At 43.4% G+C, this 14,558-nt stretch overlaps 1 protein-coding gene across 18 annotated transcripts in view; it reads right to left on the minus strand.

Annotated features, from left to right (window-relative positions):
* Window positions 1–14,558, minus strand: part of FHOD3 (formin homology 2 domain containing 3) — a 464,819-nt gene that overhangs the window by 107,873 nt on the left and 342,388 nt on the right. For 8 of the 18 annotated variants that reach the window (XM_025429100.3, XM_025429102.3, XM_035718891.2 and 5 more), the window contains 4 exons: window positions 12,256–12,348; window positions 9,094–9,435; window positions 8,596–8,667; window positions 3,560–3,667 (listed from right to left, as the gene is read on the minus strand). In XM_025429100.3, coding sequence (XP_025284885.1) covers window positions 3,560–3,667; window positions 8,596–8,667; window positions 9,094–9,435; window positions 12,256–12,348 — 615 coding nt within the window. The remainder of the gene's footprint in view (window positions 1–3,559; window positions 3,668–8,595; window positions 8,668–9,093; window positions 9,436–12,255; window positions 12,349–14,558) is intronic. The other 10 variants (XM_025429108.3, XM_025429109.3, XM_049112684.1 and 7 more) reach the window with 4 other exon arrangements.

Genomic DNA, 14,558 nt, shown 5'->3' on the forward strand with positions numbered 1-14,558 from the left:
AATTTTTTCTTTTAGAAATACTTAGAACATTGCCCCTCAAAAAGCACATTTCAAAATCGAAGCATTTAGAAAGTCTGCTTTAATTAAACAGTTGCATCTTGCATCCCTGAGGGCCTCTGCAAATAGTTCTGGTTTTCTTATTTTCTTTTGTTTTGGCACAACTCAATGTCCAATTTCATGAAAATTAATGTTACACTGTTGCTGAAAGAGAGTCCTCTAAATGAAGCTGTAATAGGAGATGTGGAGATAGATTCATTATAATACCCTTGCCTTGTCTTAATTTTGCATATTGTTTCTTCAGTTCTTCCTTTCTAGGTCAATTTATCATTCCAAATTTGATTAACATCCAATGTACTAGAATGCTTGAGAAAAATATGAAAACTCTAAGTCCACAATGATGCCCAGTTATATGTGGGCTGGTTTTAAGTGGCCCAAACCTCCTGAAGGGGTATTTTAGTTGGCCTGATTGTCCTAGGAGTTCAGGGAAAGGAGTCTCATTTCCAAATCAAGGGAATAGAATTCTAGATCTTTCCAGTACTGCACAGCACCCTGACAAGCTGTTTATTCATCAGGAGTATGTTAACAGAAGATGTGGTTTCTCACTGCAAAAATGCATCTACTGTTGATAATACTTGTACGTTTTTCCTGAGTTTTTCTTTTTGGCTTCAATAATTATGGGTATATAATAACATCTCAATAATCTTACAAATTCTATGGAAGAATAAACCTCAGTAAAAACAATCATGTATCTCAATAGGGCAGAAAATAGTTGTCAGTGTGAAAGTGGATTATGAGTAATATCTAAAGAATCCAGTTGTCAAAAATGAAAAAGAAAAATTAAACTCTATTAAACTATATATTAATAAATACAATTGACATTGTACGTTTGGGTGATGGTATATAAATATGAGGTGGAGTTGGGGGGCCCTTTCTCTCTTCTTTTTCTTTAATAGTCACAGACATAAGCCAGCCAGAAAGACTAAAGTGTGATAGCACAGCCAGGCTGGGGGCTTGGTGGTCTTAATAAGGAAACAGCACATCTAATATTTCAAATGATTCATCACATTGCTTTGCAAAGCCATAGACAATGATAGTTGGAAAAAAACCATGCAAATGTAAAGGAAGTAATAAACCTCTTTGAAGCTTTACTTGCTGGTGGCTACAGTAGCTGGTACAGGTATAAAACTTTCTGTGGCAGAGTGTGCTGTAAGAGAGAACAGACCACCTAGGAGAGAAAAGGCCCCTGTTATTGGTTTATCTGGTGACCAGGTTTCAGCACACAGGCTGCCTGGAGGGATTTCATGCCAGTACCTTCTTCAAGCCACGGACCACTGAGTCCACACCTCCCCAGGCGATACTTCCCCTGGTATCATATAGACTCCTCAGGCCTTGCATACCCCAGGTTGAACATCTCCACCTTTAATTTGTTTTTCTCCCAGTAACTTATGCCTAAGCTCCTAGTTTCTAACTTCCTCATGTTTGAGCAAGCCTGAACCCTCACTCTTTCTGCTACCCATGCTCCCACCTTCCTCCAAGTTGGCCCAAACTCACTGCTCTTCTCAAGCCCCATGGCCACTGCCCTTGGTGGGCATAGTCAACTCTCTCAAACTCAGAGACAGCTTCTGGTAGCCCCAGTCCCTGTGGCCTCAACCCACTGATTCCATTTATGGATGTGTTAGAACACCTCACCAGTTTCTTCAAAACCCGAACAGCTCCTGAGGTCTCAGGATGAAGACTAGCCTCTTCCCCAGGGCAGCCTTCTCCTCAGGCACTCTGGGATCTAGCCCAATCCTTTCTCTTTAAATCCTCATTTCCACCCCACGCCAGGTCTCAGAAGACACTCAGCCAGATCAGACAGGGAAGGAGACACAGGTAGGATTGTTTCCAGAGCCTGTACCCCTGGACCTCCCAGTTCAAACCTGGACCTGGGTTTCCAGGGGATGGGAAGTAGGGAGAGGCTAGAACTTCCTGTTTAGGAATTGGGGGAAATTTCCCCTAAAGCCCAGGGCTTTGGAAACCTATAAACTTCCCATTCTTATAACTTGTCAACTTCAGGGACCTCCACACTGTTCTCCAACCAATAAGTGGGTAAATTCATCTGATCCTTCAACTAGTGTTTAGTGCTGGCTCTGCCAGAGGCAGGCCCCAAGTACTAGGGGAGGATATAGCAATGAATGGGACTTGGTTCTTGTTCCCAAGGAGCTGTCCACCTAGCAGGTAAAGAGGTGAGATGTAATATCACTAAGACTCTAATATTCCCGACTTTGGCCCAAGACCTTGCATCCCTTAAGACGAGGATCGTCTTAATCTCTGGGACCAGAAGTGATTTCAGTTGATTCCAAGAAGAGGCACCCTAGGGTGAAGGACAGTGTGTCTTCAAGGTAATCACTTGTTGTCTTATTGCTAAACCATAACTAAGCCCAAATATGCTCAGCACAGGGCCATGCTAGTCTGTGGAATCTGAGATTTTTGACAATGTGGAGCTTGTGTGCCACCTCAGAAATTAGCGTGATGTGTGGCGAGATAAAGCTTATCGGACAGCTCCCTCTTCCTGGGGCTATAAGGTCTCATCTGCACTCCATCCCAACCAAATCTCTAATTACCCAGTCATACTCAGCAAAACACACTCCAGAATACACAGAAGACGATCAGAGTCTCGAACACAGGTCGAGTTTGTTTTAAATTCGAAATTTGAGGCAAAGGATCTCTGTGATTTGCTCATGTCTGGATTTCTGATCAATCATGAGCTGCTGGATGTCATATCTTATCATCACGTTTTGTCACTTCCCACTGGACCCACACGGTGGGGATCACACAGCACTTTCATGGGTACCTTTTCATTGGCTCATCAAAACCACCCTCTCAGGTAAGAGTTGGCATAACTGGCACTTCACCCTCAGGGATTAAATAGCTTCCCAGTGAGTATGTTGGAACTCTAGCCAGTCTTCTCTAACTCAGCACTCTTGCCATATAAGGTTAACTGTTCTTAATTGTTCTAAAATTACAGGTCTTACCTTTTCCTTGTAAACACATCCTTGTGCAATCACTTGCTTCCAGAAGTAATGATTAGTTAATTTCTAGCGGGTTAATACTCTTGCCAAGTTACATTCCTTCCATGGACCCATGCAATTCTTTTCTCTTCTGGTAGGTCCTGGATTAATTAACTTAATGGGCTCACTACCTCTGATTTATATGGAATTAATCATTCAAAAGTGAAAACTGGTATTTATAGGGAAAAATGCAGACCTTCCACAAACTCTAGAACAGTGTTTCATAGGTCAATCAAAACACTCACATTTACATATTTGGGAACAAATTTTTATACTTTCTATGGGAAGTCTGTAGGGAGATGAGACAACAGTGATAAATATCACCTCTAATAAAATATTTACTTTGTAAATAGTGTGAAAGACAAAATATTCTTGCCTCTGGACTATATTATGTAAAGGAAAATACCTCAGATTATGCTTTTTATTTATACTTTTCCTTTAGTCACTCTTAATCAAACTGATTTCCTTCACTTGAGGACAGTGATCAGCATACTTCTTATAAAACCTACCTTTCCAGCTTGGCCTCCTGTTGGGGTGAGAGCGATGATGTGGGGGTGGCGGGCGCAGCCGATCCAGAAGGTCTTGAGTGATAAGAGGTGTTGCCAAAGCTGTTGTATCTAAATAGTGCAGAAGTTTAAGGTGGGGAAGAGGGTGGAAGGACAGAGAAATGAGTACAAGTCAGTAAACGAATAACTTTTAGCAAACTATCTTAATATTTGCAAGAAAAACAGGTACAACTAGTATTAAATCCATCAAAGATCTGTATAAAATACCAAATGATTAGCTAAGCAAACATCTTATTTAAAATGCTGCTTTAGGTATTTCTGAAGCAATGTCAAAATGAAATCTCATCAGGTGCCCGGTACCAAGGAGAAAATGTCCTTAGAACCTTCTGGACTGGTCTGTGGACCAGAGGTACATGTATTATTCATGTTTCCAGCCAATATTTCTTTCAAATCAAGTTACAGCCACAAGGTTTCAATGAGCCTTTATCATTTCCCAGTCATTTCCGACAAGCTTCAGGATTTGTAAAGTTCTAGAGTTTTCTGTTTTTCAGAATAGCTGTCCTTTAGCAGTTTGCATTTAGCTATTATCACTCAGTACATTCCCAGAAAACAAATCATCACTTGAAGCCCTTGTGGTGGGGGGTGGGGGGTTGGGGAGCAGACCCTCGTGATTAGTCACAAATAATGAGAGTCAATGACGTCTGCTTCTCAACCTAGTCAGCCACAAGCAGGGCCAACTACTTTCCCTAAACTTGTTGAGGATACTGTATTGGGTGTGTGGGACCCCACAGGTCACTGTAATATAAGTGCCCAAAGACTTTCTCGTACACAGTGAATCCAGTCCAAGCTCCCATTGGCAGAAAGCAGCATGAACTATTCTGGGAAGCAACTTAACCTCAAATATGGATATCTTTTCACAGAGTAAGCCTACTTAAGGGAAGATAACATACTCTTACGGTTATTTGCGTATGGAAAATGTCATCTGTGGTGGTACTCACTGGAGCATTATTAAAATCATGGTGGAAAAACTGGAAGTTACCCAACCAGGTAACAAGGCAAGAATGGCTAAAAAGTGTGATATATTAATTGTCAATGGGATATTATACAACCATTAAAAATGATCACCAATTCTGTATGTAATAGTAGGGGAAATGTTTATATACAGGTTGAAGTAAAACATAAGAATATAATATTTATACAAAGTTAGATTAGAACTGTATGAAAATATACCCCAAGACCAAAAGCTGACAGAAAAAAAATTAAAAACAGGCCATCTATTTTAAAAAGTGGAATATAGACAGATCTTTTCCATTTGCTTTCATAAATTACAGTAATACAATGAAAAATAAAATATTTGTATTACTCCACATCTATCCTGTGCGGCTAAGTCTGCTCTTTGTGTTTTCTTGGTATCACATGTCAGGCCCATGCTTAACACTTAGGCATGCCACGAGGCAGATGAAGACTCAGATCACGAGTCTTTATCCCATCGTCCTCCTCAGCACATCACCTTCATGGGACTTGGTTTCTGGGCATTCCTTTTCTTTTCTCTTTGAAAAACCCAATATGCAGGTGCCTGGGTGACTCAGTTGGTTAAGTGTCTGCCTTTGGCTCGGGTTATAACCCCAGGGTCCTAGGATCGAGCCCCACATCAGGCTCCCTGCTTAGTGGGGTGTCTGCTTCTGCCTCTCCCTCTATTCCTCCCCTTGCTTGGGCTCGCTCGCTCTTTCTGTCAAATAAATGAATAAAATCTTTTTAAAGAACAAAAAAATAAAATTAAAAATAAAAACCCAACATGGCTATATGTCTAACAGGTTAATTGCTTCTCCATGGGAGGGTTGGTTTGATTTTTTGAGAGTGCTCCCAAACCATAGGGCATGGAGAAGGCAGAAAAGCAAAGGATAAGAACATAGAAAGAAAGGAAGCAGCAGAGAAAGGGGAAAAAAAGCTCAGGAGCGAAGAAGAGGAAGAGAAGTGGGCAGAGGGCACTGTGATGTGGGCAGGGAAGGAGGCTGCCATCAGGATCTCTGAGTCCTCAGGGAGCCAAGGCCCGGTGCCCAGGCTTCAGACCTGTATCACCCAGCAAGCATCTAAAACAATCCCCTTCTGACCCAATGTGGACATCTTGTAGAATGTTTTAACTGGATTATTTTACGAAAATTGAGTTTAAATGATATGATGGAAATGAAAACTAGCATAACATATATTCCCCCGCTTTGGTTTTTCTAATGGCTGAGCAATTAATCCACATACCTCACAGTCTGTTCAGTTTTGCTTCTTAATTTCAGCCAAACAAACTGGATCATACAATTCACTCAGTTCACTGTACTTTTTTTCCTTTGGTTCTTTACACTGACTAACTGGTTGGTTATCTACTCTAATGGGCTCAGTTGCCATCAGCCACTGAGCTGTACAGACTCCATGAAAACCACAGTGAGTGAATATGAGAAAATTAATAGGTACAAACAATATTTATACAGCATTCAAATTCCTGTCAAATGATTAAACATTGTAAAAATCTCTCACTTAAATATAAGACAATCCTTATGTACAAGCATGAAGCTGTTTTTCTTAATTTGATTGATTCCAGCGACATATATGTTTCTATTCCTCCCATCCCCCAGGACTATAAGCAAGACCAAGCGGGAGGAATCTGGGCCCAGGAAGGCCCCATCAGAGGCTGGAAGACCATCACCAGAAAGTCCAGAATCACCATCATGGGCTAACACCACCCTGCTGGGAAAGAAGAGGTTGCCAAGTTATTTCTATTCCAGTCAAATGTACAGCTCTTAACTTGCACAGAGATAATGCTCTTGGAGACATAAGAGCCGTGTTGGATGTGCTCCATAAAAATCATGTGAAAGATCCAGTAAGCCCACAATTTTAGACCTAGAAGAGACTCATAGAGAACTTATAGTTTGATGGTGTTCAAAGTGGAGCTCACACACTCCTGCAGGCATACGAAGCCATCCTGGAAATGAGAGGAAATGACATTCAAAGCCACAAGTTCTGTATCTGCTCTCTTCTTAAAATGGGTCTGCCTGTGGCCACTCGTAGGGTCTCCAAGTTCTGCTCTCCTGCCTCCCCTTCTATGATTTCCTTCCACTTCTGGGGAAAATACTTGATTGCCTGTCAAGTTTTGCTTCTCATTTCTAGAAGTGAGATGGCTGTCACAGGGACATGTGCATATTTGAATAGAAATATGATGTCAGACTTTTTCTGATAGAAATTCAGTCTCATTTGTCTGAGGACAGGTTTTGTCAATCAGGCTTATATAGGTGTTTCCTAGAATCTTATTGTTTAAATCTGAAACCCCAAGGTTCTGACAAAAATGAATTTGAAGCACATATGATAGACAAATTACATCTTTTACAACTCTTTAAACTCCTCACAAAAAACTTTAGATAGGCTGTTTGATTTTTATTTAAAGATTTTATTTATTTATTCATAAGACACACACAGAGAGAGGCAGAAACATAGGCAGAGGGAGAAGCAGGCTCCTTGTGGGGAACCCGACGCAGGACTGGATCCCAGAACCCCAGGATCACGAACTCAGCCAAAGGCAGACACTCAACCACTGAGCCATTCAGGTGGTCCTTAGACAGGCTGTTTAAAACTCTGAGGGAAATATGGGGTAATAGGTGGCTCATTTGGTTAAGCATCAACTCTTGGTTTCAGCTCAGGTCATGATCTCAGGGTCCTAGGATTGAGCCTTGACTTGGACTCCCTGATCAACAGGAGGTCTGCTGGAAGATTCTCTCCCTTTGTGCCTCTCCCCATCTCCACATGTGCATGCTCTTTTCCCTCTCTGTCTCAAAATAAATACATAAATCTTTAATAAAATTTTGAGGGAAGTTTCAAAACATTCTTAGGTTTTATGTAAGCAGAAAGGTTGATGATCAGAGTTCTAGATTAATTCTTCTATTTATTAGATGGAACGTCTGATACTCGTTGCAACTGGTATGCAAGACCTCTTCTTTGTGGTGTGCAAGAGCTGTTTTTCGAGTCTGGCTCCTCTATGCTTTTATTCAAAACAAGACGTAAATTCTTGCTGAGCACCCAGGCCACGAGTCCCCCAAACATGGGCTCTGACAAAAGTGTTTCGTTGAGGAGGACTTGCCTGAAGAACCCCTGGCAGGGAGCAGCCATGGTTCGGGCCTGGTGTTTGAAGCTATCGTGTAGATGACCCCAGGAAGGAGAGAGACAGACTGCCTAAAAGAGGGGCCTATACAACATACAAGTTAGGACCAGAACCTGGAGCAGGATGCTTGGGGTAGAAAGCGCTCTCTACTTCCCTAGGTCTTTGTGCCTGCTTCCTCATGTAAATAACAGCTAATAACAGAACCTACCTCTTAGCATGAAGTAATACTTTAGGATGCTAATTTCATGGCAAGCAGAGGGCCTGACTCATAATAAATAAATAGATAAGATCAATGTTCTCAACGATTATTACTCTAAGATGGGAGTGGCCATCCATATTATCAATCAGTGATTTCAGATAATGGACTGTTCAAAATATTCCAACCCTCTATTTCCCATTCCTCACTCTGCAGAGAACCCCCAACCCAGGCAGCAGTGGAAGGCAGGCACACAGGCACGTGACAAGCCTCTGTTAAAAATTCCTTGTGCAGTTTGGATTTGCACACCTCCTTCCCTCTGCTCCTCTCTCCAATTTCTACCTGAATTATTGTAGTGCTCACACTTAAATAATGTAGTTGCATGAACGCCTCACACTGCAACTGCTTGCCATCTCATGGGGAGCTACAAGGAGTCTTTGAAAGAAAAAAACACAGACATTAGAATAAAAACAGAAAGCTATAGAAAAGGGAAAGAGGGACGCCTGAGTGGCTCAGCAGTTGAGCATCTGTCTTTGGCTCTGGGCATGATCCCGGGGTGCTGGGATCCAGTCCCACATCAGGATCCTTGCGTGGAGCCTGCTTCTCCCTCTGTGTCTCTGCCTCTCTCTCTCTATGTCTCTCATGAATAAATAAAAAAAATCTTTTGAAAAAAGAAAAGGGAAAGAAAATAAAGACACCCACCTATTGGAAGAGAAAGACCGGAAGTTGTAAGGCTCAGAGGCAGAATAGGCGCTCAAGTGGGGAGAATCAGGACTGTTAAGGGAAGGAAAGTTCCACTGAAACCACTGCACGGACAGACAGCAGAACACTCCGCTGCATTCTGCAGGTCAAACAAGACCCCCGCCACATGGGTAGGTGCAAAATGTCTAGATTTTGTTAGGCCATGCATATTGTTTAAAACGGTATGCTTAAACATCTATTTTTAGTAATCATATTGTAACAGAAGAGCTCTTTGATTCAAACAGATGACAGTTCTCTTCTGTCTCTTGCCTAAATACTGGTAGTTAGTTAGTTAGTAGTTGGAGAGTTCGGTTAGGCCTCAACTGCCCCCTGCTTGGACCGGACTCCACACAAACACAGCAGAAGGCAAGCCGGATGGGAGGGTACAGTCAACATGCTGGGTCTCCTTCCCTAGATTAAACTCACACAGGCCTGCAGGGGGTTGGAGCCTGGATCTACCTGCTTTCCTTCTGGGACTCAGCCTCCTTTTCCTTGGTGGACAAGGGCGAGTCCTCAAAGTCGTAGGAGAAGAGGTGGAAAGGGCTGTGGGGCACATAGGGCAGCTTTTCTATGGTTGGTGATGCCTTCAGGGGCCCAGGCGCAGCGGAGGGCCGGGAGGCAGAGGCAGGGGGCAGGGGCGGTGACAGGTGGGCAGGCCCAGAGCCGTGCAAGGGGCTCCCCACTGCCATCGTGCTGGCTGGAAGCCACTTTCCCTGCGAGGTGGCACTCGACAGGGTGGAGCTCTCAGGAGCAGCATCCTCTCCTGCGGGGCTCTGCTCCGAGGCAGGTCCGGCTTCTCTGCTGACCCAGTGGGGAAGAAGGGAAGTGGGGGAAGGAAAGGGAAGCAGAGGTTAGGAAGGAGAAAAAGACACAGAAACCCCACTACCGTTATGGCCACTTAACTCCAGGGTCCAGCTAGGTTTCTTGAACTGCAGCATAAAAGCCCATCACCAGAAGCTTTGGTTTGCCCTACGATCCTGGCGCCCTGCGCTTGTCAATCTGGGATGCCAGACTTGCCAAAATCAAAGACACATTCCCAAGAACCAGGCTGGCCTCGGTACTCGGGAGACCCCAGAGCTCTTCTTCAGCAGCTCCCAGCCTCCCCAGTTTCTCCCCCACTGACTGTATTGGTCCCTAAATTTCCAAAGTTGGAACTTCATTTCTTTCTCTTGATCAAATCAAGGTTCTGTCCTCCTCCTATAAAGCCCAGCCTTGACGAAACGGTATCCCCCAAGCCTCATAGCCTTTAGGTCCCTGCTTTCAGGTGCTTTGTCAAAAGCAAGGTATGGAAAAGGACAAAGGAGGAGAGATGCCAGCAAGCAATGCAAACCGCCAGAAAATAAAATGTTAAATAAATAATACATAAATAATGAATAAATAACAATAAATTTAAGTAAATGTTAAATAAATAAGAGTCAAATTTTACCCACTTCACACTTTTTCCACAACCCACCTCTACAACTATGCCCTAGACATCTGGACTCCTTCAGCAGCCCAGTCCTGCCACAGTTTTAAAACTTTTCCATCTTCACAGGTTTGGATTTGGACCACTTAGATCTTTTGACGTACACTCTTGGAACCTGAAAAATCTGTTAAACTCTGCATTTTTCAAAAACCATGGTCCCTCTCCCAGAGAATTTGACTCTCCAGCATGCCCATTTGGGAATGGGAGGTGAACGATTTTCTTTTCTACCTCAAATTCCGAGCTCCATCTGTATAGAAGGGCAGGGACATACCAGTTCCCCTGGCTTGATGGGAGGATGAGATGAGACCTCGCCACAGTGCCCAGCCCAGGCCTGCCACACGTGGCATGTACACACAGCGGGCACACGTGGCATGCACACACAAAGCAGCAGCCAGTAGGCAGAACAAGCAGTGGAAGACACCAACCCAAGAGAAGTAAGCAGCATCTTTCTCATCACTTTAAGGTATGATCAGATTATGCCAAGGAATAAATACATCCAGTTCAATGTTCAGGAGTACCTCAGTTACTGTCAAGACCAAGCCCTGGTGTTCAACATGCACAACTTTATTTCCTAAAACGGGAAAGCCTAACAGTAGTTTGATCAAGGGTGCCTCCAGCATCAGGTCATATAGGAAAAAAGAGCCTTCAGAGCAATAAGCCAACACCTACCCATGTAAATAACAACCTTATATAAATGAAACGACAATACAACATCAAGAGGGATGCTTCAAAGGTTGCCCTTTCCAGCCAGCTTCTTCTATCTGGTCCTAGGTGCTATATACCATGAGAGTAGCTGGGGGGGGGGGGGGGAGTGGAGAGGGGGTCTGGGAGTGGTGATTGTGTGGGTGGGACAGAACGTGTACATTTAAGCACATATGGAGCCAAACCAGTGTGTTCTTTGAGGGTCTACATGATATTCTGCGGCTAATTTACAACCTAATATGTGACTATCAATGAAACTTCCTCCCTCTTCACAGCACACCTAGCTGATTATCTTTACCCCCAGGCATCAGCAGCTCCACGTAGGTGAGGGGCTCTGGCTAATGACAACCTTTCTCCACCTTTCTCCCCCCTCATTCTGACACACATGGCTCACTCTTTGTCACCAGGTCATTCTTTTCCTCTCTCCACACCGCACCCTGTTGGCTTCTTCCCTGATGTTTCCAAAGCAGGGAAATAATCACTAGTTTCTCAGATTAGATAGGATTCCATGGCCCTGGGAGCTGTGGGTGTGTCGGTGCGTCCAAATGGACCACTTTTATGCCACTGGTGTCTGGGGAAAGAGGCCAGGCAGCAAAGAATCATGTTGACTTTGAAGTTCATAAGAAAGAATTTTTTACCCTAATTTATCCAAGACCTCTTTGATTTTTGCTTATTTGTGGAAAAACAGTAAAAATATCAATTGGCTGTGGTAATCAGTTAAATGAAAAAAAAATTCAACTTTTGAATGTTAGAACATGAAATTACCTGTGATCAATTTTTATTTTTTATAAATATATTATTTTGGGAATCTATAAAATCAAAAAATAACTGCCAGGAGCCTATATCTATTAATACTCCTGAAGACAGAAAGCATGAGCAGAAGACAGTAAACTCCCTCAAAAGGTTGTAGAATTGTGTTACTTATTCTCGGTATGAAAACAGATAATGGGAAATTTTTCTAGGTTGCATCGGGTGAAACAGACTCCTGTCCAAATACTTGGATAAAAAAACAAACCCACATCATTAATGCAGTCATTTACCCACACATTTTAGCAGCTATTACATTGGTAAAATTAATAGGAAGAAGGGGAAACATGCAATTATCCTTCCGACAATGCTGAAAGGGTTAATAATATTTTCTGAGCAGATGTGAACACCCTTCTAGTCACTGCCCATCTAAGCCAGAACACTAAGGAGGAAGGGAACAGCAGGGAGAAAGCCAGCTACGTGATTTTTCTGTAAAGCATGGTAAGGAAGGGGAAGTGCAGTTCTCTAACCAACACGTGCTCGGTGATTTCTTCAAAGCCAGTCACTGTGTGGCTCTGTGTTCAGGGTAAAGATTTGCCAGTGGGAGCCAGTGAGGAAAGGAGATTTCTGAAAGGTGGCTGCAAACTATCTAACCGGAAGGAACCTCAGGCTATTAGTGGGAGCCTGGGAGGGTCCAGGCTCGGTACCTGTCCTTGCCCTGACAGAGGGCATCGTCCTCTCTCTCTTCCTCTGAATTGGGCTCCGTGACTGGCTGCTCCTCTTCCTCCTCCTCCTCTTCCCTAAGACAAGGCCAGGAAAAGAGAAATGCACAGACACAAGATGGAAAAACGAGATAAACGTTACAAACAGGAAGATGAGCAAAAACAGAACACAACGACACACTCCAGCTGGCTGAAATGAAAAGAACACACTCAGTCTGCTAGGAGAGAGGAGAAAGTTCTGAGGTGAGGAAACTCGAATGTGGGTAGAGATATAATAACCCCGCACGGGCCAAGTTTCTCTGTCAAGTTGGCTGGAGGTCACTGCCCTGCACCCCTCAGATGGGATTCAGAGCAGCTCCTGGCCTTGGGCAGGCCTCTGTGGTGGCGGCCTCCTCCACCCAGAATCATGCAGCGAATGCTCTCAGCCATGTCCAGCTCCTGCAGAAAGCATAGAGCCCCCACTTCGCTGCACCCCTCTCAGTTAGAAACGACTGAGGGTCAGACCAATCCAGCACTTACCCCCATGGGGAACACATGGTTTTTACATCCTCTTTCCCGGTAAACGTGGTACAGGTGACTGATCCACTCCCACTTCAAGGATGGACACGTGGTCCTGGTAGAGTCTACAGTGTCACCCCTGGGATTTCTCCTGGAGCTCTTAGGGATGAGTCACTGTAAGGGCACCCTAAGTGTGTAGCTACTAGTGGAGGAAGCCTGCCTGTGACCGAAAGCAATCCAAGGAGAGTAGAGTTGGGTGAGGGCAAGGGGAGCGGGGGGGTAATCCCACAACAATTTTAATACTTGGATCCAGCACTTTTGAAGCTCTACCCTCACCTTTCACTAATGGACGATAATAAATTCTCACTTTCGCTTAAGACAGCTTAATTTGGGTTTTGTCCTGGCAGCTACATGAGTACAGACTTTGATAACTGAATCATTACCTTCCTTTGGGCTCTGAGCCCTGTCAACACCTGACTTGTGTCACTGTCTACATGGAACACCTACCCCACACCCTGTGGACTTCTTGATTCCTTGTGTTCTTGAACTCCAGTGACCTTCACCTTTTTTTCACTTCAGCCCATCACACTCTGGACCTCACCATCACACAGAATCAGTCCACCTTGGAAATCTTTCCAAACATCCTACCTTCCCATCCCTGGCCACAAACCCCCCTCACCCCCATCTCTCATTCCTCTCCTCCCACCAGAACTCCACTGCCATCTCCTTGTGTCCATCCCTCTACCTTCTCAACGCTGCCAGCTCCTTCTTGCCCTGAGTACCAATGAATGTACCATTTCCCACCCCAGGCACCATTTTGCCAAGATCTTTAATTTCTTTGCTCCCATTGTCCTTTGCTTGTGTTTTCTCTTTTTACTGGAATATAAAGTATATTCAGAAAAGTACATGAATCACTGAAGTTTCACAAAATAAACACATCCCTATAACCAGGATTCCCTTTGTACTCCCTTCCAATTGCTTCCCTTCCCTATACCTCACTTCAAATAGCAGAGATTAGCCGGGTCTGTTTTTCTTCTGTCTAGAAGAAATCACACCATGTCCAGCTTCTTTTGTCCACCATAACATTTGTGAGGTTCGTCTACATTAGATGCCACTGAAGATCATTCATTCTTGTTGTTATATAATACTCCCTTGTATGAAAAGACCATAGTTACCCAGTCTACTGTTGATAAACGAGGCACTTCTCAGTTTGGGGTGATTTTGAATAGGGCTATTATGATCATTGTCATACATGTCTCTCATCGAATATGTGTATATCTTACTATGCAGTATGTATCTAGGAATGGCATTTCTGGGTCATATATGCTTGGGTTCATCTTTATTAGAAACCGTTAAGCAATTTTTTAAGACGTACATTCCCATAAGTAGTAGATGAGCATCCTGCCTGTCCCACATCCTTGCCAAGATTTGGTGTTTTTTGTCTATTTCATTTTGGTCACCTAATCTGGCTGTGGTGACATCTCATTGTGGTCTTAGTTTGCTTTCTCTGATGACTCATGAAGCTGGGCACTTTTGTCATATGGTTAGGTGTCCTCCATTTAGATTACCTCTTTTTGAAGTATAAGTACTTTGCCCATTGTTCAGGTTGTATTTTTCTTTTTGATTTGTAGAAATTCTTTATATAACTTGGGTACAAGTCTCTTGCCATACTTAACATGTTGCAAGAATCTTTTCCCTCTCTGCGGGTTGTCTTTGGATTCACTTTATGGTATCTTTTAATAAATGAAAGTTCTTAATCATAAAAAAGTCCTATTTCTCTTTTTTCTTTG

This window comes from Canis lupus, chromosome 7 (genome assembly GCF_003254725.2).
Source record: "Canis lupus dingo isolate Sandy chromosome 7, ASM325472v2, whole genome shotgun sequence".
Lineage (NCBI taxonomy): Eukaryota > Metazoa > Chordata > Mammalia > Carnivora > Canidae > Canis > Canis lupus.